Here is a 26043-nt window from a genome sequence, read left to right as displayed (position 1 = left end):
GACTGTACCGCATTCTTCAGCGCTCTCACGCAATTTCCACTCTTAATTGCTTGTTGGAAATGGTTCCCTGTTCGTTTACAGGTAAAGTGAGACACTGCATATAATGGTCGAGTGTCGTGCAAGAGTTTCCGACTGCTGCTTATCGTCTTAGAACCTTCGTAGGGTTTCTAATGCTCGAATTATCGCGTTACGCAATGTTTGATGCGCTCACAATAATTAATGTGTATTTTATTTACCGGATGTACTGGAGTGGATTTTATTATAAAAAATAGTATCCATACAACAGTAAATGGCTTAGATTTGCATGATGAAAGGTACTTAATATGGTAAGAGCTGATACCAGGGCAACTTGCTGAAATTACCATAATTTGTATTAGCTGATATTGAACCGCTTCCTAGCTGGGTGGAAGTAGTTATGCTAGCTAGTCGTAACAATTTAGCGGAAAAGATTTAGCAGCTCTTATTATGGTTTTTATTCCAGTACTTTGGTTACACCATGTTACACTTAATTGCATTGCTCTGCTAGTGGTAATCGACTGTACTAAACTGTATGAACGACAAAGTGTTGTAATGCTTCATCAGCAATAGACGATTCCATGCTGATGATGATTCTGGAAAGGCAGCTTATTATCTTGCCCTTATTATCAATTCGTGAGCAGCATTCTTAGACTTGAGCACTAGCGTTTCTTATAGCTTCTGTATCTTTAATCCTGCAAAATTCAATTTGAAATACGCGACTCAATTGAAAGGAATATCCTCGAAGTCCTGTGACGTCACGCCAGTCCCAGCGCCGGGCCCCACGCAATGAATTGCTTTTATTAACAAACTCGCACACGCAGGGCTGACTCATCCTGCTTCCACTGGGCATTTGTGTGGAGTTTATTAAAACTGAAGGATATTTTTGTACTCATTTTAGTATGAACGATGTAAAATTTCCGCTTGAAAAAATGTGAATCATTCGTATTGAATGCATACCTTTGTGTGTTTGAGTTGATGTTTTATAGTTATAATAAAACAATAACCCAAGATTTGGACCTGAGGTGTCCAACTAATAAGATGTATAAACGATATTTTGGTAAAATCCGGGATGCACCGGGAAGATGCGCCTTGGGAGCCTGTCCCATGTGTATGAATTATGTCTATAAATGGAAGATATCATTGCTGCATATACCTATTATTTACAGCATTCGTGACTTAACCCTGAAGTCAAAGAGTTTTTAAAATGATCACTTCAACAGTTTGTGATAAAAAATACTCGTTTACTGTAGTTTTTCCCGCAACTGACATTGAATGACCGGAACATAACGAATCTCAGTTGGATTTCATTGTGCTTACTGTCAACAGTTTATTGCGATATTTCCATGAAGCTGACGCCTTTTATTTTACTTTACATCGTGATTTATGGTTTTTAAGATATTATATTGTGAATGGTGTAAAAAGATCTTTAAATGTCAGTTAATAAGTGAATTCTAATAATGAAGGAGGTATTCCACTTGAGGATATACAGGAAACATCAGTATGTGACAAGTTATATTTATTTTGAAAGTTTGCATTCTTGCTTTAAGAAAGGTGTATTTTTTTATCTTTGCGTGTCCTACATCTGTCAACGCTTATGATCTCCCTATGCGTGCCTTCTATCTGTCAACGCAAGTTATTCTTGCCATAACCGATATAGAATATTGAATATTCTTCCATGACTAAAGCAGTCTACCGCATTTCCACCGTCTACAAAACGGTACTTTTACGTCACTACATTATGTATTAGGGTTTTAAATATGTTTTGAAAATATTTCATTTAATAAATAATAACAATATATAGTTACCCATGTAAACAAATCAAAATGTACAGTAGAATAAGGATGAATATTAATCATCCATTCTTTATCCATTCGTATTGATTACACCAAATGGTTTGGTCCACCTCCCAAATGAATCAAAGACTAATGAAGACTGTTTGTTCCAGGCTACGAGAACCAGGACTGGTTCATTCCATCGCCGGCGCTGCCCGTCAGCGACGCGGACCTCAAGCTCACGCCTGACCAGATCAGGGAGACCCTCAATTACTTCCGTGAGTACACTCACGTTTATTATTCTAGCGCTGCAAATGGACCTCATTATGGTTTTTCTTCTTCTAGTATTAGGCAAGCGGCAGGGATAAATCGCTGATACAAGTAGTTTTTTTGAGCTAATCTAGGAAGTAGATATTTACGTAGGTTGCTAAGTTCTAAGCAGTTTGTTTACTTAATTGATTTTTGGATAATATCTTTGTCAAGGTATGAAGATCGATTTTTTAAATCTTTGTGAATGATTCTATTTATGTCGATTGATCGTTTATGAGGACTGTTTTGTAGTTTTAAAGGTTCTTCAGAAACTAATTTGGTTTTCAATTGATTAATCGGTAATTTTCGTGTAGCAGTTTGGATTGATCAATTCAAATAGAGACTTCCTTTATCAAGCAAAAGCGAAGCGGCTTACGGTCCCTGTGTCCTTATTTGGGTACTTACTCATAGAGGTATATGAACTGCCTCCACGTATCTATACGAGTCAAATAAAACAGCTATCCATTAGCGAGCGCCACGCCCTGTTTCCTTTTGTATGGACACTGACGGAGTGGTTTGTACTAAATTAATACGAGTTTATTATGAGCTATTATATGACTTACACAATCGCAATAAACCACGGTGTGGAGTGACCCAGCCCTACGTTTGGCCCTTTATTTTAATCAACTAATTAGTATGTTTTCCACATGCGTCCGTGTTCCGTATTTTGTTGACATCGCGGTATATTTACCAAATCGGTCGTAATGTGATGGATTAATACGTCTTTATCGAAAGCGTGCGACTAGAACGGGTGCCTTAGCCTTTTGGCTCCTGTTGTTGTAATATCCGTGAGACACAATAGAAAATCTATGTTTCACAATATTCAAGCGGTTAAGACGATCTCCTGATGTCCTGAAAATATAATACTGTTCTGTTCTGAATATCCTAAACGTAGACCTTTATTCTTTATAAAAAATTCAGCTCTCAGAAAAGTCGAACCATTTTATTGTATCAGATCATGCCAAATAAAATAAAATACGAACATAGCACGAAAATAAGTCAGAAGATTTGTCTTTCCGTGCCGCTGTAAATAGGTTTACTTCCTGCCAGTTAAATTTAACCTGAAAGGAAACACCTAGACATTGTGCAACCTATTGCAATAGTGAGCTGAACTGGTGAAATATTATGGATTCGCCTCAACACGAGCGTGGGTGGTAATCAATATCAGTAGAGTAGCTAGCTGCAGTGCAATCCAACCCCTTTATTAACGTGGACGGTCTGCTAAAATTACTTGTGGCGCGAAACTCGGCATCGCTGTGAAAAGTGTTAAGATAACTTGAACTAAACGAAGAATTATTCCCGGAAACAATACGTGAACATGAAGATACTCCGGTGTCCCCGGGACAAGGACACGCAAGCTTTTCCCTTCCAGTGCCCTTGGTGAGGGCTGGCATTGAGCTGAAGGCCGCACCGTTGGGGATGAGTTGTAAAGAGCAAGATCAATATTCGGTTGCGTAATCTTGAGAAATTCGACAGTTATTCAAGTGCCGCAATTTTCTGCACGGTTCAACGTAAGCGGTTATGTATTTTATGTGCGATTTGGGAATGCATTATTTGTGTTGTCTGGTTCCAAGTTAACGAGGCGATGCAGCTGCTCAAATATTAAAGTACGTCTAGTCTAGCTCCATGGCATACATCTTAAATACCTCCTCGAATGTCTGCATTTGTATGCTGCTCGAAGAGAAATTCTATTCAGACAGCTAGGTTAATTGCCTTTCACGAAATGTTTCATGAGCAACATTAACTCGACGTTGCGACATTTTAGTATGCAAATGCTGATTAAACGTTACTTCTTTCAAGTACCCATCTCGTTTGTGTGTGCCTTGACTGCGGATCGTGATGAGCCTCCATTGACATTTTATAGTTTAGAAAGGTTTTGTGATTGAGTGGTGGGAAGGCCACGGAGGTGGTTTAGTAGCGGTGGTTATGTAAGTAGATGCAGCGTGGGCGGATGGCGGCGGTCTGGGGCGCAGGCGCGTGGCGCGGGGGCGGCGGCGCGGCGCCCTGCCCGGCAGTGGAGCAGTGCCGGTCGCGCCCCGAGCCACGCGGCACGCGCCGCCCCCGCGCCGCGATCAATACCGACTCCAAGCGGCTAAACTTAGCTGCACCGCTGCACCGATATAGCCGCGCCACGCGCCCACCTGCGGACGAGCTCGCTTCGATGCAGTCGCCCGACAGATACGCCTATGAGCGTAGAATCGGTGGCAGCGTCCATTATTATGCGATAGTGACGCATTTCGCCGGTTACTGTCTACCATTTCGTTGCACCGGTTAATTAAACGCGTCGCGTGTAAGAATAGGTGCAAACTGAGTTAGCGGTGGGTATATGGGGTATCTATATCGCGGGTATGTCGGGTATGAATGGCATCGATTGAGGGCGGTCGCCGCGCCGCCGCCCCGCGCCCCGCGCACGCCCCCGCCGCCTCTGAACAGCGCAACAGCTGCTGCGCTCCTGCTCTCCAACCGTGAGACCAAATATTCATTGTCTTATGTATTTACATATACGTATTATATGCTCGTTCGTTACCTAAACCATATATTACTGTAATATGTATTGTACAATTACTAAACACTATATTGAGTGATATAAAACGCAAAAGTTATTATAATACTTATTGATATTATGTTATATTCGCTTGCATGCACAACTGTTGAAAGTCAGATATTCATATTATGTAGTAAAACGTATTAGTATGGGCATGGTATCGTAATATTGGTAATGTAAATTCTGATGTACTTAGTATTGTATGAAATAAACCAAAGTCACACGTATATGCTACCAAATAATTGCATTTTAAAGCCACACGCTGCAATTTACTGTCAAAAACAATTACATTTATTTTCAGGAATGTAAATCACATGTTAACTAACGTAAACAGTGTGTACTATCACTATCACATCAAAAATATTTTTGGCAACGCTCACGATGAATGAATTCCCACGAAACCACCAGCGGTAGTCCTCATATCGAGATGAACGCTTCAGCCGACCGATTGTATCATAATTGACACGATGACTCGACCGGTATGGCTCGCTAGTAGACAGTTCGTTTAGAGTTGAAGGGCGCATAATTACACCTGTCCAATAATAACGCACATGTACTTTCAGAGCGGCAAAATGTCCTCAATTATGAAAAATATTCAAAACTCCAATTTGCTAAGAGTTACTATTGGCATTGGCAATAACCTGAAAGCTAAAGTGGTTTTAGATTGCTACTAAAATATGCAGCTTGGAATGGTTTATTGATTTGTCTGCCGTATATGCTGGTGGTGGTTATGTTTCCATCTCTAGGGAGCCACGGCAGCCACCCACGGATTAGTCGATCGATGACTGTCTGGGGTCAGGCTATTTGAATACGGCACTACCTTATATCAATTAATCACTAGTGTACTTGTATGGTTTACTGACTCTAATCGACTCGTTGACTTATTGGAAGCTAAATAGCTGCAAAAACGTTCACGTGTAGATTTTTTGTCATTGCATGACGCTGTTAGTTTTTTGGTGGATGTGGTGTGTTAGTGTTCCATAACTGAAACGAACCTACTTATTTGATGCTGAAATTTTATTGTATACAGTGCTATGAATATATTAATATTATTACAGTTTTGTAAACTCCTGAATCAATACAAGCGATCAATCATAAACGGTGAAAATATTCTGTTTCAATGACTTCAGGCGCTGAAAGCAAAGTATTGACTACCTACTTCGCGATCGAAGATAAGAGCGATTAGACCGTCCATTCATACTTTCATGCCGTCTCGTAGAATTCACACTTTCGTCGCATTTGAAACGGATCACGATAACTATTTGGTCAGCGCGCACGCGCTTCGAGCATATCAAGTGGTCCGTAGTGGACGATATGTGACGTGCCGTTACTTGTACTTAGTGGCGAGACTTAGTTGTCGCGTCAGTTCGGACGGAAGCGCACGTTTGCCTGCGCCCGCGCACGGCCCCTAATCGCGTGTCTAGTGCCGGACACATTACTACCACTTCATCGTGAAAGCTCAGCACTCAGAACTAACCTCAAATCTGGAGCAGCGTCTGTAAAAAGCTTTAAAAAAAGCGTTTGTTGATATAAAACTCGACGGATTAAGTGATTGATTCGGCGCGCGCGTATTTTCGGTCTCGATCGCGGTGATTTATGATTATGAGTGAAAAAGTGTAGTGATATATTCAGAATTTAAAATATACACAAGGTCGCATTGGAGTGTGTATAAGACAACCTACTTTCATTCACATGTTGCTTGTAATAGTGCCAGGACATAATCTTTATTTGATTGTGCTCAATGTCACTTATCGTTATATTATTTTGCATAATGTAGATAAAGTTTAATCAGTTTGCGCTTTAGTCGATAGATGGCGGTAAACGTTGTGGCCAATAATGGCTGAAAATAGCTGAAAATTAAAAAATCACTATGGACTTTTCAGTCTTGCAGAACTGCTTATCGCAATTCTCGGCATAATTAATAGCATTTTTTCAATATCGTTACACATTACCTACCATTGTTTTACTGATAATGAATCATGTTGATAACCAATGACACACTTACATTGAGAACTCATTTGGATCAACAATATAACATTTTACGTGAATAATTAAATTATGAAATCAAACTAGTTATGGCCACCTAAACCTGTAGGCAAATGTAGGTTTGTAGGTAGGTACCTAAGTACACGTTATATTTTATAGTCTGTGGTTCAATAGGGAAGGAAATGTTTTCTAGATATTATTCTGTGAAGTGTACTTTGTAAGGAGTGGTTCAAGGCTGTGACGTCACTACATCTCAATCACGTGCAAGTCGAGGCAACCTTTCAATCTTTGAAACGCATTCACCTCAATGATCCACCGGAAAAAATATCCCTACACAACAAAAAATACTAAGAAACTGTATAATAATGGTAAACAGACAAAGAAGTCGAAACAGCTAATTAAATTTAATGAATACTAATAATTCAAAGTCTGGCTGCGGTTTTCTTAAAGTCATATTGTCTAATCAGCATTTCTAAAACAGGTTATTAACCCTCAAATAGTTTACCGAAACGAATGTAAAATAGCTCACATTATACTAAGTGCGGCTGAATACAGTCCTTAGCTAGTAATTAGTATTAGTCCTAGGCCAAGATAAATAGACGAAACTAAGACGGAGTCTTAGCTTAAGCACATGCTAAGAACAAGAATTCACTAAAATAGACACTACTTGAGCACAGACTATGCCAGTAAGTTCGCACTCTGACTTAGCCAAGTTCAAGTTCACATTTGTCAAGACTTGGCCCTTGCTTAGCATACATACAATTTTGTCTATTGTCACATCTGCCACACTCTCAGGAAATTATTATTCTAAGCTCTCAGGCTATCCACAGACCACATTTATACCAAATTTGCTAAAAAACTACGGAATGAAACCATGACCACAGATAAATAAATATATATTTGACGCAGATTTGAGATAACAGGTTCTAAGACAGTGACTTAGCCGAGCAAACGCTAAGTAGTGTCTATTTTAGAGACTCATTGCAACTCGACTTAGTTCAGGTGAAGTCGTACTTGGCTAAGCATTAGTTTGAGCAAGTGCTAAGCAACGACTATTTATCTGGGCCCTAGTGTTAGGCACTAAGTCGATGGTACATTTTCGAGGCTACGGAAGCATTAAGGCTAATTCGCCATTTTCCTACATTTCCATCTGACCGTGAAATCAGACTGACTAAACACCAAGATCTATCATATTTGCAGACGGGGAATTTGTTTGCTGCCTTACATTGTAAACAGTTTTGTTTTAATGAGGTTATAAGTGGAATTTGCGGTAAATATAGTTTTACCCCCTTATTCATAGAAAAGTTACAATATGTTTTAACTAATAAACTGTTTTGTCCCTCTCTGTCAAAGAACAAATTGTTCTTTGTTGGAGAGGGACAAAACAGTGTATTAGTTAAAACGTTTTGTAACTTCTCTATGAATAAGGGGGTTAGAATCATACTTCCAACTGTAGAAAAGAACACAGTGGAAAGATTTAAAGTGTATTTTACATATTTGAAATTAATAATGTGTTATGCTGTAACACTGAAAATTTTAATAGTTTTACGTTACGTTTCTAACTACAAATGCATTCCAATCCCTACAGTAAGCATTTTGTTTTTTTTTTACGATCATGTCACATGAAAATTTCAAATCAAATTAAGTTCAGTTAGTTCTAACAAAGCACGCAAGCCTTGGCTGGGTCTATCTAATGGTAACATTATAAACCTTTATGAATATTGCTGTAGTAATAGTAATGTGGCATTGTATCTGTCGTGGTTAATGGTGGCACAGGGGAGCGGGCCGCGCCCCGCACTGTTTGCATACCAAGTGATCAATAGCGCAGTGGACGCACATATCTCTTGTTATATGAATTATAATTCATACTCGTACTTGCCACGATCCGATGAGCATTAAGACTCCTCTCGTTCGACCTAAACGTGGAGATTTCATTCCTCGCGTTTTCTGCAACACATGAATTCAACACATTTCGTAAGAAATTTAAAATAACATTTCGCTTGGCCACCCGAGCGTGCTCGCGGTTTATAGCGAACCTTTTATTTATACTCTATTCTGAGCAGAATATTTACCCGCGCTGACCTAAGTGTTGGTTAGCCGCCGCACGATTTTCAAACATAGATTTTCACAGGTAGTGATGTCATAGTGCTCCCAGTTGAATTACATTGAAATACAAAGTGCAATTAGTGGAGACGCGAGGGATAAATGAGTAGTGAAGTGTCGTCGTGAGTGGTGGTGTTTAATTGGGGCGGGGGTGGTGGTGGGTGAGGCGGATGCGAGCGGGAGGCGCGGCGCGACACGGCGGAGGGTTCCGCGGGGCGGGGGCAGGGCGCGGGGGCGGCGGGGCAGGGCGCGCCCCCCGCGCCGCCGCCCGGCTTCGACCCCGAGCTCTTCGAGGAGCTGAGCTTCCTCCCCGACGCGGAGCTGCGCGAGTGTCTCGGCGAGTACCCGGACTTCCTGTACCACGTGGCGCGCGACCGCTACGGCCGGCTGTACTTCAGAGTCATCAGGATCTTGCTCCTTGACCGAGGTACGGAGCGACGCACTGCCCGGTCCACCTGCAGCGGACACGTCCACTCATCAAGCTTGTGTCATCTCACGCAACATGCATACATGTCTATATTTCCATCCATGTGCTTTCATATCGCTTCTGTGTTTTCGTTATCATACCTTGGAGTTGTACTCCTAACAACATCTAAAAATAAACACCGTAAACATTGACCTAATTAAATCTATGCCGGCGGTTAACCACCCGTGTCGTCTCATGTAGCCTACTCAAATATTGACTATCCATTATCTCACCGCCCGTCAGTATACTTCAGCGTCTCAAATTGTGAGCACCCATTATTGTATCACTTACATCAAACACAATAGGGTTCCGCTCATCTGGCATAATCTTTATTGACCAAAACTCATTTTGCATAACTCGTATGGTCTAAACTTTTTTGGCCGAACCATCACTTTGCCAAGACTTATGTGGCATAAGGCTCGTTTCGTCTAAAACTCTTTAGGCACAATCTTTAAACACATAAGTTTCGTTTGCTCAAATTTATGTTCGTCTATACCAATATATAATCTTGTTTCTCCTAATGTTGTCTTAATAAATAATACATTAAGTATGTAGTAAATGTACAAATTGTGGTATTTTTCTCCTACATCCCGAAAATCACGATATTGTATGATCAAAAAATCGAAAGTTAACGACCAATATAATTATTACAAACCCCATGAGATCGAAACCTAAAAATAGGTGCGACGACGAGCAAAGCGAGGAGGAGCGTGTTAGGTGCACATGTTCATCAAAACCAAAGCGGAGCGCAGCGAAGCGGAGCGGAGCGTTTTCCAAACAGCGGAAACAATACAAGGCACCAGTTTGCGCTATGTAGGGAGACGCTCCGTCAAAGTTAAAGCCAAACGAATATTATTACTTTGTATAAACCTATGCCATAGCATTATTAGGCTATTCAAGATTTGGCCATACCATTATTAGGCTAAACAATGTTATGCGAAATAACTTTTTACTAAACGAGATTTATGCCATACGATTTTCGGCGTAACGAGACTTTGACCAAACGTTACTATGCAATACGAGATTAGGCAAAAAAATCTTATGCCAAAAAAGGTAGAACCAACACAATATTATAAGAGCGAGCGCTCTGAGCTTTTATAGCTTTTATAGCTGAGCTTTTATACTGAGTGGTGGAATTGGGTGACGTTTTATTCAGTGTCTGCGGCCCCGGCCAGTCTGCCAAGCGTGTTATTGTATTATGCGTCTCCCGGGAACACGAACAATTTGCCGTCACGTTACAATAGTCGCATTATAAAACAGTAGCGGCACGCGGCGGCCATTACGAGATCCAGCAGCTAGCAGGTAATGCGGAGTGGCGATCGGCACAGTGATACCGGAGCGGCCGCGCAGGGCTATAAAACGGTGCTCGCTACGGGAAACGCTCTGAGGAAAAAAAAACTGAGAAAGTGCTCGCACCGTGTGAGAGACGTAACCGCCACCAACACAATCAATATCCGTTGTAATAGTTCTTAGGTAACACCAGGAAAAAGCCCTCGTCCCATTCAATGAAGGAGAACTCTGTTCCCACACGGGAATTTCTTACTGCTGCCGCTGTAGAAAGCAATTTGTTTAGCTGTCAACTAAGCATTTGGTATTTAGCTAAATGCTTGCGCAACCGTTACTTGTTTCAGTATTTATACGACGTCATTATATCATGTCGAGATGAAGAGGAATGTTTTTCGACTCCGTTGCAACTGCAGTTCCATAGTTTCCACATTCCTTTCTGAGAGTCGGCGGACGCTTTTTGTCTGTCACTTTTATGTTTATTGCTAATACGTGACATAGGTATACCTACATTCACACCTTGTACTAATGTGTCCCTTTCGGTCTAGGCAGAGGGCATTTTTCGGCACACTTATGTTAGTCTCGATGTGTTATCACCATATCACATGTGCCTATTGCCCCATCTTTGGTCGGTACTATTCAGTGTAATAAACCACTGCACCCTTTCATCTTCTAATACTCATTGACATATCAGCATAACATAAACACTTATGTGTAAGGAATCTCTCTATTCTAATGAGGTAATTGCTCTCTATTGTATCAATCAATAATCAATATCTATTGATAAAATAATCTGCATTGTTTGCTCCACTTTTCCCACAAATGTGTAAGACAATGCGTTTGTTTTGCGGCCCTCCGGCGCGGCGGGGAGGGCGCGCCTCCACTCTTGTTATTGTCTTGTCGCGTCTGTTACCGTGGTGTCGTTTGTCTAAACTACGGAGCTGATCGAATGCGATACGGTGTAACTACGGGTGTTGTGCTATCGATGTAACGCGGTGCCCCAAGTGTGATATCACTCGTGCTATGTTTGTTGAATCAGTGCGCGGTCACTAGCGGCCCGATGTTCCCGCGACGGTCCCACTCGGATCCTTATGACGATATTCCCTCGGGTCAGTTGGCTTAACAAAGTATTGGTTTGGATATTTGCTCGGGTAATCGGTAAATAATGAAGTGGCTATCAGATCGACGTATCTTATCGTGGAGTGTCGGCGCTCGTGTACACGCGATTATGTTATTTTGTATGGTGCTAGCTCTCGAGTGAGCTGTGCCTACGCACTGTGGATGGATTTGAGGGATTCCGATTATAATAAACGTATTTGTTTAATAATTTCTATCGCTTAGCCATTTCGTGTAGTTTTACGCTACACGTCGTTTCTTGGTAATTAAGTTTGAATTGATTAAATATCTCGGTCCTCGAATAGTAAAATCTGTATAGTAATTACGAGTTTACGACTGCTTTCATCAAATAATTGATCAGTAAAAAAGCTTCTTCGCAAATTAATAGTCAGACTCGAGTGAAGTGGGTAATAGCGGTGTAGTTTACAGGTGTTTTCTGTCGTAATATTTAATTAAAAACTTGTTTATAGCCATTGAGTGTGTAAAAATGTGATTTCCTTGTTTCAACCGTGCATTTTATTGTTTCTGGTCTTTAAGTGTTGTGTTAGTTAAATTGCAAACTTTGACTTACCTTTCATACTGAGTATAAACTATTAATTGTTTTTTTTTTATATTTTACTGCGGTCTATGAAGTGCATATTTATCTACATTGTTTTGTGAAGTACCGTGCATCCTATCTACAGTGTGTTCTCATTGTCCGCAGTTCTATGCAGCAACAGGGTGAGCCAAATGACAAAAACCTACAATGACATCGAAGCGGTAACACGGCTACTAGAAGAAGTGAGTATTATTTATCAATACAATCATCGATAGTAGACAATAGTTAAATAACGTACACAATGTAATAAATAAATTCAATATCACGGGTACTTAATCTGTCAAGATAGGTACCTAATCTAAAGAATTCTATTCATAGACATTTTACTAAAATTATATATTCAAATCATAATGTATTTCTTTAAAATCATATAACGTACATAGTATACAGTCATGAAAGAAATAATCATTGTGATTTCCGGATGTAACATTCAATGTAACCTAATTATTCATAAATTAATAAGTTTAATTTCAATTTGATCCTTATCACTTTGGAAATCCCTTTAAGATCTTATCAAGTTAGTCATTTCCATAGTTAGGTAACACAAAGGTCCTGGCGTCTTATTGATATTTTTTTATTCTGAATTCATTCACCAGCCTCAATTAACATAGACTTTGATGGATCTAAACAATAAAGTAGGTGGATGAACAGAAAAGATAATAAGAAATCCAGATTACGTGCATTGAGGCCTTCATATAACAAAGTACGCACATATTTATCTAACTATGTCACATCATCATCAGCTAACAAAGACCTCTCCTAACAGAATGTGGTATGAACCTCTAAACTCATAAACCATTATCGGACGCCACTGCTATAATAAGTCAGCTTTAAACGGCGGATGCCCCGTGAGCTGGTTTGCGCTTTTTGATTGGACCCAACCAACGCATACCTCCCCTCCCTCGACCAATCACGGCACAGACCGCCGCATCTCCACCCTATCAACACACTCTAACAGCCCCCAATTCTCACCACCCAGAAAGAGAAGGACTTGGAGTTGACGGCCCGCATCGGCAAGGAGCTGCTTACAGCCAACGGGCGGCTGGAGGCGCGGGTCACGGCGCTGGAGGGCGAGCTGCGCAGCGCGCGCGACCACGCCACGCAGCTGCGCCACGACCTGCAGGCCAAGAATGAACTGCTGCAGGTGAGTGTGCCTACAGGAGCTGCTGACGGCTGGTCACAACTGTGCACCTGGCCAATAAGAACCAGGGTTCACGCCGGGTATGCCAAAGCTAGTTAATATGATATCTGGCTCTTGGTGACCACGCCACGCAGCTGCGCCACGACCTGCAGGCCAAGAATGAACTGCTGCCGGTGAGTGTACCTATTGGAGCTGCTGATAGGGCGGCTGGAGGCGCGGGTCACTGTACAACTGGCCAACAAGAACCAGGGGTCACGCCGGGTAGGCCGAAGCTAGTTAATATGACATGTGGTTTTAGTCAGTCAGGTGCACAGCTAATTCGTACGTGTAGTACCTATAGGTTGCCTAGGTTTGAAAACAATGAACTGCGGAGTGCAAGTGAGAATACCTATGTTGAGCGGGTTGAGTTTAGTTGGGATTTTTTTTGTAAACATGAGTTGGATATCTGTATTCTTACAACAACAGAAAATGCAAACTTCCGTGTCACGAACTAATTAATACTACCTACAGCTACAATATGCAACACAAAAGATTGCGTTTTGTAGAGCATCAAAGGGACAGCCCTATGTTTACATAGATTAATGATTCATTCGATTCAGACGTTTATTATGAGTATTTTTATCTGATTGGTTTACAGCCAATTTAATTAAATTGGCATAAGCGAATTGCGGCCAATGCTCTTTTCACTGAAGGGTACATAATAATATCAATAACATACCAAAGTAAATACAGTGCGATGTCATTGTAATAATAAAAATACGGAGATAAACTGCTCCTTTCCCCGTTGTTTTACAATTTGTTTTATTAGTCAGGTCACATAATACACGAAGAGTTAGGACCACAATCTCATGCGTCTTCTAACTTCTTTATTTCCCTCAACAACAGGTGCTAACAGATGACACCGAAGACCCGGACAGCAGCAACCAAGAGGAGGCGTGCGCCGCGGCCGCCCTGCTGAAGCGGACCGGGGCCCTCGAGCGGGAGAACCGGTCCTTGAGAGACGAGGCGGCGAGGCTGGCGGCTGGTGCCGACAGCGCCGAGGCGGCCGAGCAGCAGCTGCTCCGGGACATCGCCACCCAGCTGTGTGAGTGTAGCCGTCTCTTGCACTCCTAGAGTAACCGGTCCCTGCGAGACGAGGCGGTGAGGCCAAGGAGCAGCTGTTAACCAGCTGTGTGAGTACCAGCTGTCTCGTGCACTCTCAGCATGGCTGGTGGCCCGTGGTGGAGAAGGAGAGCACTATTGACGTTTGGGGAAGATGATAAAAGACCTTTCTATAGTTATGTGTCATGTCTAATAATATATAATACCGTATCTGGTGGTGTCAGAGGAGGAAAGGTAGGGGTGCTGGGCCGTAGCTTCTTTCAACTGCAGCTTGTTGACAGGAGGTGGTCTATTGATTGTTTTTGTCCCCTTTCACTCTTTGTAATCCAGTATAATCAAATCTCATTAGGATCTGGAAGCTGGCCCGATAAGTTGGACGACAGTTTTCAATATCTTAGCTTGGATTTCATTAGTTACGTAACTTCAGCTCCAAGGTACTAACATTTTGCTAAGTCGAATGTTTAGCATACAATGCGGTGCAAGTGTCACACACATCGATCAATGTAACTCTCTCGTCATCAATTTAACATGTGGTTTCTCGTATTTCTTCTCACATTAATGTATCAGTGATTGTGTAAGGTCAGTGTAATTATACCTTTCGAATGATCGATAAATGTATTCTGATTTTACTTTTAAATTATGTATTAACTATCGTTTGTAACTTAAATCAATAACTTTACAAAAGCGGTTACGTAACATATTTGCCGGCATTGTAGGTATACCCCTATCTTTGGATTGAATTGTAAACATTGTTCGGTCACGACTCAATGACGAAAACACATTATCATGTTATCGGGTAAATCTATCTCTCACGTTCTTTTACTCCAACATGATACTAAAATAATTATACTGACAGAAAGAAATGTTCAAGCATCCGCTACATTATCATTTTTATTTAGCCATCAGCCAATTTACAAACCTATCAAAAGATAATCGGGAACTACCTATGGTGACGTTTTAATTATAAGACTAGTTACTTAATCACATTTTATATGTGTTTACGTATCAATTGTCCCTGGGAAAATCCATGGCCAATAAAATTATTAGATTTAATAGCTAATGTATTGAATGAGCAATATTTAGCCACCGTCTACCCTAAACCACAGAATAATAACTAGTACCAGAATTTGTGTGAAGAAAGAAGTTTCCAGAAAAGAAGATGGAAGACTCTCGAAGGTCCGGTGGCTCAAGGTGGCCTTGCAGCGTGTTTTCTATAGGTTTGCACCCTGTCAGACCATACTTGTTCTAACGGGCCTTATGGCTACTGTAAGAAGACTGAAAATGAGCAGTAAGAATCCAATGCTGAAAGAAGACGCTAATATTTGATTTTGGGATTTATATGTTGTATTTTTGTTAAGTAATAGATTTAAGAGCTGTGACCAGATTATTTTGTAAAGTGGAACTATAGTAGAATAATTCTGACTTTTCATTCAAATATGTATTGAATAACATTTACCTTTGCTATGTGTTTAAAATTTCCCATATAATTCTACTACTACGTACTAGGTATACCTTTGCTGACACTTTTATATTTCTTCATTAGTTCTTATCTGGTGCCCTAGTTACCGCTGTTTCATCAAATCACTACCTTAAATCACAGAACAATAACTAACAGATCTTAACTATGCATAATCCATGTGAGACTTTTACACTTTCTGCTGTTGAAATATATTTCCCATTGATATCAAACAAAACAATTATAATGTAATCTAAAAGGGATCTTTTAATGACTCTGATACTTTTTGTTAAGTGTGTTTTCATATTGAGATTAAGAAATAATATGGATAATGCGGACGAACTCATAACGTCACCGTCGGTCGTATTTTTATATTGATTGTTTAGGTGCAGGGATAATACTGGTAGGTAGGATTATTACTTACTAAACTCGGGTAACTGCTCATAGTATCATAGTTCCCCTAGCTGTTAATTATATGTCCTCCTAGACATATTTGAGCCTCACCTCTTTTCCTCCAATCAGCCACTACCGACCTTTCGTGGGTCCAGTAAGATTGATTAGTCTTGCGCTATGGTTTCCTAATCTTACATTAAAAAGTCTGCTCTCATTTACCATAAAGAATGTCAATGTTACTCAAGTACAACTTAACTATACCAGTTCATTTAATCCAATTTGCACACACTAACGCAGTGTTTTTCAACCTGTGGGTCGCGACCCCCTGGGGGGTCGCGAAGCTTCTGTAGGGGGGTCGCCAGAGGTCGAAAAAACAGGGCAATGTAGTAAAAAAACCCAATAAAGACGATTAATATTTATTTAATATATACATTTTGCTCCATCATTGCAAGTTGGATGGTTTTTTACAGCAAACTACTACTAAATCGGGTCAAAATCTGTAGTTTTCCAGGGAAATATTTCGTCGAAATAACTCGAATCAGCTATCTGGCATGCAAAATGGTGACTTGTGGGCTAAATAATGAGCAAATTTACCCGTGGTTACTGATGAGACTATGCTAAGTATATAGATATTTTTAGTTGTAGCTGAGAACTTGTGCAGTCAAATCGGGTAATTTTGATGAACTTGACTGAAACTTAACCACAGGTTGTTCTAACAGTTTTCAAGGAGTTTTCCGATTGGTCATTTTAAGGTTTCAGTTCCTGTAAGTCCCAGCGTATAGCAGCGCCGCCCCTGAAATTCTTCGAGATATTTCTTGGGTATTTCGGGATATTTTTTTGCACTTTAGGTGGTTTTCATCATATTTATCGTTTACTATTTTATATAAAAACAATATAAAACAATAGTTGCCTTTTTTCAGTTTTTCTAAGATTTTTCCGGACACACCCAAATGAAATTTATTGAAATGTTGATTTTTATCTGTGACTTATAGGTACATTTTTAGTGTCGCCTAATCCTAGAAATTATAAAATGCGAAAGTTTGCGAGTATGTGTATGTATCCTCTTCACGTCAAAACGGCAGAACCGATTTTAACGAAATTTGCTATGGAGTTAGCTGACACCTTGGATTAACATAGGCTACTTTTTATCGCGGTATTCCTACGGGAAACATTTTAAGGCGGAGCGAAGCTCGCGGGAATAGCCAGGTTACTCATAATTTCTTTATACTTATGTTGAAAATAATTTTCTTTGATATCACAGATTTCAATAAACAACGACACATTTTTGCATCAATTTGCGAGGGTCAAGGGGGTCGCGAAATATTTTTTTATACCAGGGGGGTCGCACCATGAAAAAGGTTGAAAAACACTGCACTAACGTATACCCCGTGTCTCACACAGCGAGCGCCAACTCGGAGGCGAGTTGCCTGGCGGCGGAGCTAGCGGGCGAGCGGGAGCGCTCGGCGGACCTGCAGCAGCAGCTGGACTCGACCAGCGCACGCCTGCACACCACTGAGAGGAGCCTGCACCAGGTACTGTTGTTGTCAGCTGCCTCCAGGTGTGGCACACTCGGAGGCGAGTTGCCTCCGAATTGACAATCATCAGCCGCTAATAATCGGCCACTACTGGACATAGGTCTCTCCTAAAGAGCGCTAAGTCTGCGGGTACGAAACTTGCGACAGGTGAAGGCGGGGCGGTGCGACGGCGCTGTAATCAACAAATGCATTAAAAACAAATGTTTGTGTGCGAAATGGGCTACGGCATAGGGGCGCGAACCGCCCCGCCATGGCCGCCATACCGCGCCGTCGCTCCGCTCGTCGCAAGTTTCGTACCCGCAGCCTAAAACCTTCCATACTTGGCGTTCCTCGTCGGACCACTACATTTGACTGAATCCCGTATCAGGGATGACAAAGGGCTGGAAGTATTTTCTTCCACTCGGGTCAACTCACTTTTTGTGTGCCATATGGCTGCTGGAATAGATTCTTCGAACGAGTGCCACAAAACTCTGCTTAAGCCCTAAATCTAAATCAACCATCCACTCTAAAATACTTACAAGTAGCTGTCGCTTTTATAGTCTTGTTTTGATATTGATTGATTTTCCGTACAAAGGATGATGAGTTATTTCCAATATTCTATTGAACAAAGTTTTCCCATAAAATAAAGTGGTTTCATTCCTTTTACGATCGACTGTAGCGAAAATCGATCAGCACCAGTAGTAAATACTGCGGTATTTTCTAACAATAGTTTATGGCATTTCAAACATTACCTTGTCTGTTTACAAGGTTACAGTCGTCTTTAAATAGCACAATAGTTTGTCTTATCGGTAGATATCATAATATGATAAGTAGAAAGAATAAACACCTGGGTATACGACCCACGTGTAAATCTGTCCAGGTGTTTGTGAGAAAATTGTGTGAAATGGGTAAGGAATTATCCTTTATCATGGCTTTACTGCTTCATTAGTTTTCAAAAGAGCAATTAGATGTCATACTATATATACACTTTGTGTGGATATTTTGTGTATAAAGTATGACCAAAGAATGCAGAGGATTTATTGTACCTACGTTTTCTGTAAAGTATCGTGTAGGACGCTAAGTGAAATGCCACCATTTTGTCTAGACGAATGACGTCAGTCCCGTGACCCCAAGACATTTCACGATTTTCCAACAACATTTAAGTACAAAAGACTACATGTCTGGTGGCGTGAGACGGCGCTATCGTACACATTTTGTATCAGAGTTTATTTTTGTTTATCAGTTAATGATGGACACCACGTATATTAATAATTAAGAACATTAATCAAAATACTTCTCAAGTTATCAATTAATCCGTTATTTTATTCAAAATGTCTCGTCTTGATTAATTTATATCTTAATTTTCTTTACAGCTAAAAGCAGAACATGAGCACACTCTTCGAATACTCGAAATCACAAAGGACAACCAAAATGCCCTCGCTTCAGAACTGGCGGACGCTAAGGTATTCCACTAAATAGTTCTCGCTTTTGTTGCAATTCATAACAATAAGATAGCAATTATATCTGACAAAAACCGAGTAATGCAACGATGTGTACATAACTTCAACCTATAATCGTCTCTATAAGACAACCGTGCGAAAATTGTTACATTTTACATTGTATCATAAACAGTAATAGGATTGGAGCTACAGATTTGTGTAAAATGTCAACAGTCTATCAATTTCTTTGCTGAATTCTTAAGTCTTAAGCTATAACATGCAAGTCTAATCTCTGATAAGGCTTTCAACATAATTACGATTGCATGTCGACCTCAATTATGCATTGACTGAACAATTCTACGTTCTCGTTTTCAATATCTTTTGCCAACTTTCTATTCTTTCTGTCTATAGATTACCGACAAGGATAGCATTTCTTTAGAGTGTAGTTGAACTTGAAAACCATTAATGGTCACTTAATGTTTCATGAAAAGCTGTTGCCAATTACCATAAATTGTATATTTAATGTCAAACGGTTTCGCTTGTCGATCGCTACGTCTTTAGTAAAGAGGCAAGAGTACCTACATAGACTGAAAACTGAAGCAAATAATAATGTAACTCAGTAAAGTCACAGATCACTACAACTACTACTAATAACAGGCCAAATTTGCGCAAAAAATACAGTGTGCTTAAAATTCACTCACTACACATTTCACATCTGTCAAATGTGACGCACCTAATCAACCTTCACCCACCCCTAGGAGCGGTACGCAGAAGTGGCGGCCCACCTCCAAGAGGTCCAAGAACAATTACGCCAACTACGCAAGCGCGGGGAGCCTATGCGCGGGCTCATGCCGAGCGTGGCCGCGGCCGCGGGGCTGCTGCCCGCCAGCCTGCACCGCGAGATGCACTCCAGCGTGTACTCGGAGCTCAGCCTCGACTCCGGCATCGGGGACAGCCAGCACCAGTTTGTAGTTTTGAACTAGTGATGCTTCCATAGGGCTTCCTACTGATTTTTTGAGTGTCGGTGATAAACAATAGAGCTGGATTAGGGTGCACCGGAAGTTCTAGGATACAGTTGACATTCAAAAGATCATTCGTTGAGGCTCCTTTCCTCAACTCCGGTTTAGCGTTGTTCAATAATGTTCGTGTTACTGATGGCTTAATGCCCGCACCCCTATCCTACCTAATATACAAATGTGAAAAATACCTACCTATAACTAGAAGTACAAATACCTGGAGCATTATTACGTTGATGACGCTAAAGCGTTTACTGCTAGACATTGGCATGCAAGCTTTAACCTTTGTGAGCTTCTCATACTTGTGTGAAGAAAATAAAAAATCAGTAATTTCATTGTAAAAATCATTTCCGTATTTTCTTACTGTAATGTTAATTAACAATCAAGATAAGAAACAGCACATAACTCAAATACATTCTGGAAGGTGTAATTCATTATTGCAAATCTTACACAAGTGCAATTATATTGACAGCATACTTCTTTGGAAGCAAAGTTTTTTCACGGTTTCCTGCAACATTCTCAGCAGTAAAGTAACGAGAGTTATGCAACCTATTAGTCGTCTATTTACTAGAAAACTGATGTTTATGGCATCGTAATTCCAAGGATTATATTGAAAAAAAAAGAAGATATTAAAATAATTAATAGAACTACGCAATCTTAATAATTTGTTATTTCGGGAGCTGTATACTTGCAACTCGACGCTAGAGCCTGTATTGTAGAGGTACAGTTTAGAAATGCTGGCTACACATGCATGTGTCCCAAAAAATATTGTCAACATTCTTGTTTCAGCCCAAACCCACAAAAAAAACCCATTTAATTTCACCATCTAACCCCAGCCCTATCTCTCCTCAGGTCCAGCATGCAGAAAGTATTCGAGACGGTGCAGTGCGCGTCGCGCTGGTCCTCGGGCTCGCTGGCCGGCTCCGACGAGCACCCGCTGTCGTCCTCCGCCTCCGCCGCCGCCTCCGCGCTGAGGCACAAGCACAAGCCTCCGTCCCACGACTCGTATCTGGACTACTCGAGCGACACGGGCTCGGATGAGGATGTTTATCCGTGAGTTGTGTTTTGTTTTTTGATGGTGTTTTGTTTTTAGGCGCTTCCTTACTGCTGCGTTATAAACCTACTTCGAAAAACTGGTATTTGGACTAATCCAGCGATTTGTCTATCCGTGAGTTGTGTTGTCTTTTGTTTCGGGCGCTTCCCTACAAACCTCCTCCATATGATAATTTCTTGGTCCGTGAGTTCGATTGTTTTTAGATTTTCGTTTGTTTTAGGCGCTTTTTTACTGCTGCGTCATAAATCAACTTCGAACGACTCGCATTTGGACTATTCCAGCGAATTGGCTATCTGTGAGATGTCTTTTGTTTTGGAAGAGTACGCGAGCGCTTCCGTACAAACCTCCTTCGAATGACTCGTATTTGGACTAAACCAGCGATTTGTCTATCTGTGAGTTGTGTCGTCTTTTGTTTTGGACGGGTTCAGTATTGAGAAGGTGTTGGAGACGGTGCAGTTGGTCCTCGGGCTCGCTGGCCGGCTCCGACGAGCACCCGCTGTCGTCCTCCGCCTCCGCCGCCGCCTCCGCGCTGAGGCACAAGCACAAGCACAAGCCTCCGTCCCACGACTCGTATCTGGACTACTCGAGCGACACTTGCTCGGATGAGGATGTTTATCCGTGAGTTGTGTTGTCTTTTGTTTTCGATGTATTCTCGGAACGGAAACGGGCTGCAACGATTGCGTTTAATCGCGAGTTCTGCAGCTTTTGTTTGTTGTGAAAGAGTATCATCATCTGTTTGTCTGGAGTCTGAAATTGCCAAATACAAACAAGTTGTCACTTTAAATTTAAAGTGCATCGAACTGGTTTTTAAAACATGTAAGTTGATGCCTTGAAAAACAACGATCTCATATTTATTTTAGTACGTTATATGATATCTAAAATAAACAGAATCGATTGTTTCTGCGCATTGCCAGGTGCACGGTAATTAGCAACGCTCATATATCACACTGATGTCATGTCTGTCAAGTAATAAAAATATCATTAACATAACAATTCACTATACATGAGATGTAGTTGCACCAACATGAATATGAGTAATGGCTATGTATTCACAGAAACAACATTGGGGTCAACATTCGCCTAAAGGAAAGCCCGTATACCGAAATAAAAGTCAACATTTCTGATTCTCTCAAGTTACTAAAGAAGTACATAATCTGTTTAAAAAAACTAATAATCTCCGACCCACTTTACTAGCGTTGAATCTTTCATATACAGGTATAGCGAGCTTACTTATTTATCTTTTTTATTTTGTTCCCCACAGGGGCGGCTGGGGCGGCTCGGGCGTCCCCGGGGCGCCGGGCGCGGCCGAGCTGGCGGCGGCGCTGCGCCGACTAAACCCCGCGGAGATCAGCACGCGCCGCGCGCTGCTCACCGCCTCGCACGCGCCCAAGCATAGGAACTCCGGTATGTAGTTCAATATTTCATCATCATAATGATCATCGTCACGTCATAGTCCACTACTGGACATAAGCCACTGCCAAGCAGCGCCGTAACACTGTGTACTCGGCCTTTCTTATCCAGCCATCTACCGGCCACCTGTCTAACGACGTCGGTCCAGCGGGCTGTCTAGTTACAAACTCAAAAAGGCTTTTATCATCCTAGAGGACCATTTGACATACATAGTAAATAAGGTTTGCTCACGATGCCCACGGTATTTTTTCTCAAACATGATGTCAATTAAAAATATTTTAAATATAGTGATGTGTCAAGATAGGTTTCCTGCAGCTGCAACAGCTTTTGCCCTTATTGCCTTTTTACTCTGTATATTAAGAATAACATTAAAATAATGATGTAATACTTTCTTTCCTTGCAGACGCGGACACGATATCGGAGAGCGCGGTGTGGGGCGCGGGCGCGGGCGACGGGCTGGCGCGCTGGCGGGCCCCGCACAAGCTGCAGATCGTGAAGCCGCTGGAGGGGTCCCTCACGCTGCACACCTGGGCGCAGCTCGCCAAGCCCACCATGTCCGGTGAGAAGACAAAATAAGTTGATAATATGATGCGTGATTATTTTTTCTCATGAACAGATGGTGTAAAGATTATGTTTCTCGTTCGCAGGTCTCCTAGAAGAGCAAGAAGGTGTAGGTGTCCGCGGGCAACGGTCGGCGGCGACGCTGGGGCTGCGGCTGTACCGGCTGTCGGACGTGGAGGAGGACGACGAGCCGCGCCTGCCGTACGCCGCGCCCGTGTACACGCTCACCAACAGCACCGTGCTGCACCCCGGCCTGGCGTCCTCCACGCCCTCCGCCGCCTCCAGCCTCTCCTCCTCCGTGCTGGGCAGCGCGTGGAGCAGCCGCCGCTCCTCCCGCCGCGAGTCCGTGGCCGCCTCCCCCGCGCCCTCGCGCCGCGGCTCCGTGGCGCCCACGCCCGCGCGCCGCTGGTCGCCCACCGCCACGCCCGCCAACTCCCCGCTGCTCGGCTCCCCCGACGCGTCCCCGCCGCGCTCCCCCGCGCCCGGCGCCGCGCCGCCCTCGCTGCACTCGCTCATCGCCAGCGGCCGCCGCTACCTGTCGTCGCCCGCCGCCGACGGCTCCTCGCCCTCGCCGCTCACGCTGCAGACGCCCGGCTCGCTGTACACCGGGCTCGTGCACCGCAGCCCCATGGAGCAGCTCACGTGCCTCAAGCGCACGCTGCGCTCGCCCGTGGCGCCGGCCGCCGCGTCCACGCCCGCCCCCGAGCCGCTGGGCGTGCCGGGCGCGCCGGGCTCGGGCGCGCTGGAGGGCCGGCGCCGCGCGCGCGCCCCCCGCCCCCGCGCCGACCTGGGCACGGTGGGCGCGCCGCCGCCCGCCCCCGCCGAGCCCGCCTACACCTCCTCGCTCGGGACGCTAAGCTCCCTTCTGTTCGGTCGGAAGGGAGGCCTCATGTGAACGTCCGGGGCGCGCCGGTCGGCTCGGCTCGGGAAGGTTCCTCAGATCCGACTACGTCTAGTTTGCGTTGGCAACGGAACCGTTAGAGGATCGCCGGCGGTGAAACTCGCTCGGCATTTAGCTCTATTTATTTTCTCTATAATTGTGATTTAGAAGTAGACGCTTTTAATTTTTTTTCGATCATTTACTCTACAAGGTACCTAACTTTGATTAAGTATGTAAAATTTTGTTATGTTTTATTTTATGTTTTGATTTAATCATCGTCACGAAAGTATTACTTTTTATTAACTTTTGACGTACGGTTTCTGTAGAGGATTGTGTATGTAGGAGGTTTGCTCATGCATTTACGTGACTAACAACAACAATGTGTAAAGTTTAATTTTTGCGGCTTTACTTAGTGTATAGTAAGTTCCAGTGAAATATAAGTTCCTCCCCTTTTGAGGCTTGTTGAATTGTTGTTACGACAGAATGCACGGGATTTTTCTCTACTCTCTAATGTCTAAACATTCCTAGAAAAGAGCTCAATTTCTACTAACTTTGCTCCAAAAAGAGAGAGTTCCGACCGGCATGCACTATAAGTGCGATACAAAATAATCAGTGATTACAATCAGCTATACTATAGCTTAAATCAAAATCAAACCCAATGAACATTTATACCTTTTGATAGCTTATATATCATTGAAACACTGTCTTCTATAATAGTAGCTCCATGGTGGAGTTACGCAAAACAAAATAACTATTAAGATTAGCAGCTGTGTACATAATATGGTTACTTAATTAAGTAAAGACGAGATAAATATTCTCCATAGTCAGTTAGCTGCTTTACTCTTAAAGTAGCGGTAACAGATACTTATTAGAATATTTATTGTTGCTGTCATGTTCATACCGAGAACTATCGAAATGTAAATAGAACCATTTACTTTAGAAGAGTACAAATTATGTTATTCAATGAATCAAAATTAGCATTTCATTTCCATTAATTCCAATAGTAGTTTTGAATTAAAATGCCTTAGTAAGTTTAATTTTTATTGAAATAATTATTAGTTAATGTAAATAATTAGTAAAAGTAAGAGAATATCATGTCGAGTTTTGATGGGGTTAAGTTTGATAGGGTCGCCGCGGCGATGTTAAGTAATGGTGCATGCCATAGAATAAGTAGTATTTTTTAAATTCAATCGAAGGTGCATCAGGGATACAGATTATTGGCGTAATAGTGAAAGATACTGCTGATGGGAATGTGGATCTCACTTGTGACTTGTTCATTCAAACATTGTGTTGTCTCCGGTGCTATTTAGTTAAACCGTGTTTTGTTTCTGTCATTTTTAGGTTGTATTATGTATGTATAAATGTTTTTGTAATCATTCAGTACTAAAATCCAAAGAAGATGAGAATTTATTTCGCTTTATAAGTATAATTTGAGATCGATCAGAATGTTGTTGTGAATATGAAAAAGGTTGTTAGGCTGTGAGATCGGAATTGTTTTCATTAATTACCAAAATACAATGACATTGTTACGGAATATAAAATGCTGAAATCACATAATTCGATTTGTAATAGCGTTATTGTATTTTGCTTCAATGGTACAATTCTAGGAAATGTTCCCAAATGCTGAAACACTCTTGAGGCACAAACTGAACAGAATAAATTAGTCTAAGGATAATTTGTTGAGATTTGACATTGGCAACAATAAATATGATTGTACGATAAATAACAGAAATATAATTTATTCAAAGAATTCTTGCTTGTTTCTTTTACCTATTGCATACATCATGACTTTTAAATCTTATTAGACACAAAGCTATAAATTTCAACTGAAAAGTGGTGGCAGTTGTAAATAACGCTCGCAGATAAAGAAAAATATTTAAT

General features: G+C 41.9%; 1 protein-coding gene across 6 annotated transcripts in view; it reads left to right on the top strand.

Moving 5' to 3' along the window:
• LOC105397468 (trafficking kinesin-binding protein milt) overlaps positions 1 to 25912 on the top strand; it is a 60742-nt gene extending 34830 nt beyond the window's left edge. For 2 of the 6 annotated variants that reach the window (XM_048623397.1, XM_048623392.1), the window contains 11 exons: positions 1964 to 2068; positions 12303 to 12379; positions 13177 to 13341; positions 14224 to 14422; positions 17690 to 17820; positions 19176 to 19265; positions 20000 to 20205; positions 21110 to 21310; positions 22573 to 22715; positions 23125 to 23280; positions 23369 to 25912. In XM_048623397.1, the coding sequence (XP_048479354.1) occupies positions 12329 to 12379; positions 13177 to 13341; positions 14224 to 14422; positions 17690 to 17820; positions 19176 to 19265; positions 20000 to 20205; positions 21110 to 21310; positions 22573 to 22715; positions 23125 to 23280; positions 23369 to 24177 (2151 nt within the window). In that variant the 5' untranslated portion in view covers positions 1964 to 2068; positions 12303 to 12328 and the 3' untranslated portion in view covers positions 24178 to 25912. Of the gene's footprint in view, positions 1 to 1963; positions 2069 to 4117; positions 4565 to 6126; positions 6307 to 8761; positions 9161 to 11730; positions 11862 to 12302; positions 12380 to 13176; positions 13342 to 14223; positions 14423 to 17689; positions 17821 to 19175; positions 19266 to 19999; positions 20206 to 21109; positions 21311 to 22572; positions 22716 to 23124; positions 23281 to 23368 lie in introns of those variants that run through there. The other 4 variants (XM_048623395.1, XM_048623394.1, XM_048623393.1 and 1 more) reach the window with 4 other exon arrangements.
• The last annotated feature ends 131 nt before the right edge of the window (positions 25913 to 26043 follow it).

The sequence above is a fragment of the Plutella xylostella genome, chromosome 10, assembly GCF_932276165.1.
Source record: "Plutella xylostella chromosome 10, ilPluXylo3.1, whole genome shotgun sequence".
Lineage (NCBI taxonomy): Eukaryota > Metazoa > Arthropoda > Insecta > Lepidoptera > Plutellidae > Plutella > Plutella xylostella.
The sequence above is the reverse complement of the archived record's forward strand: the minus strand, read 5'-3'. Positions and strand labels throughout refer to the sequence as shown.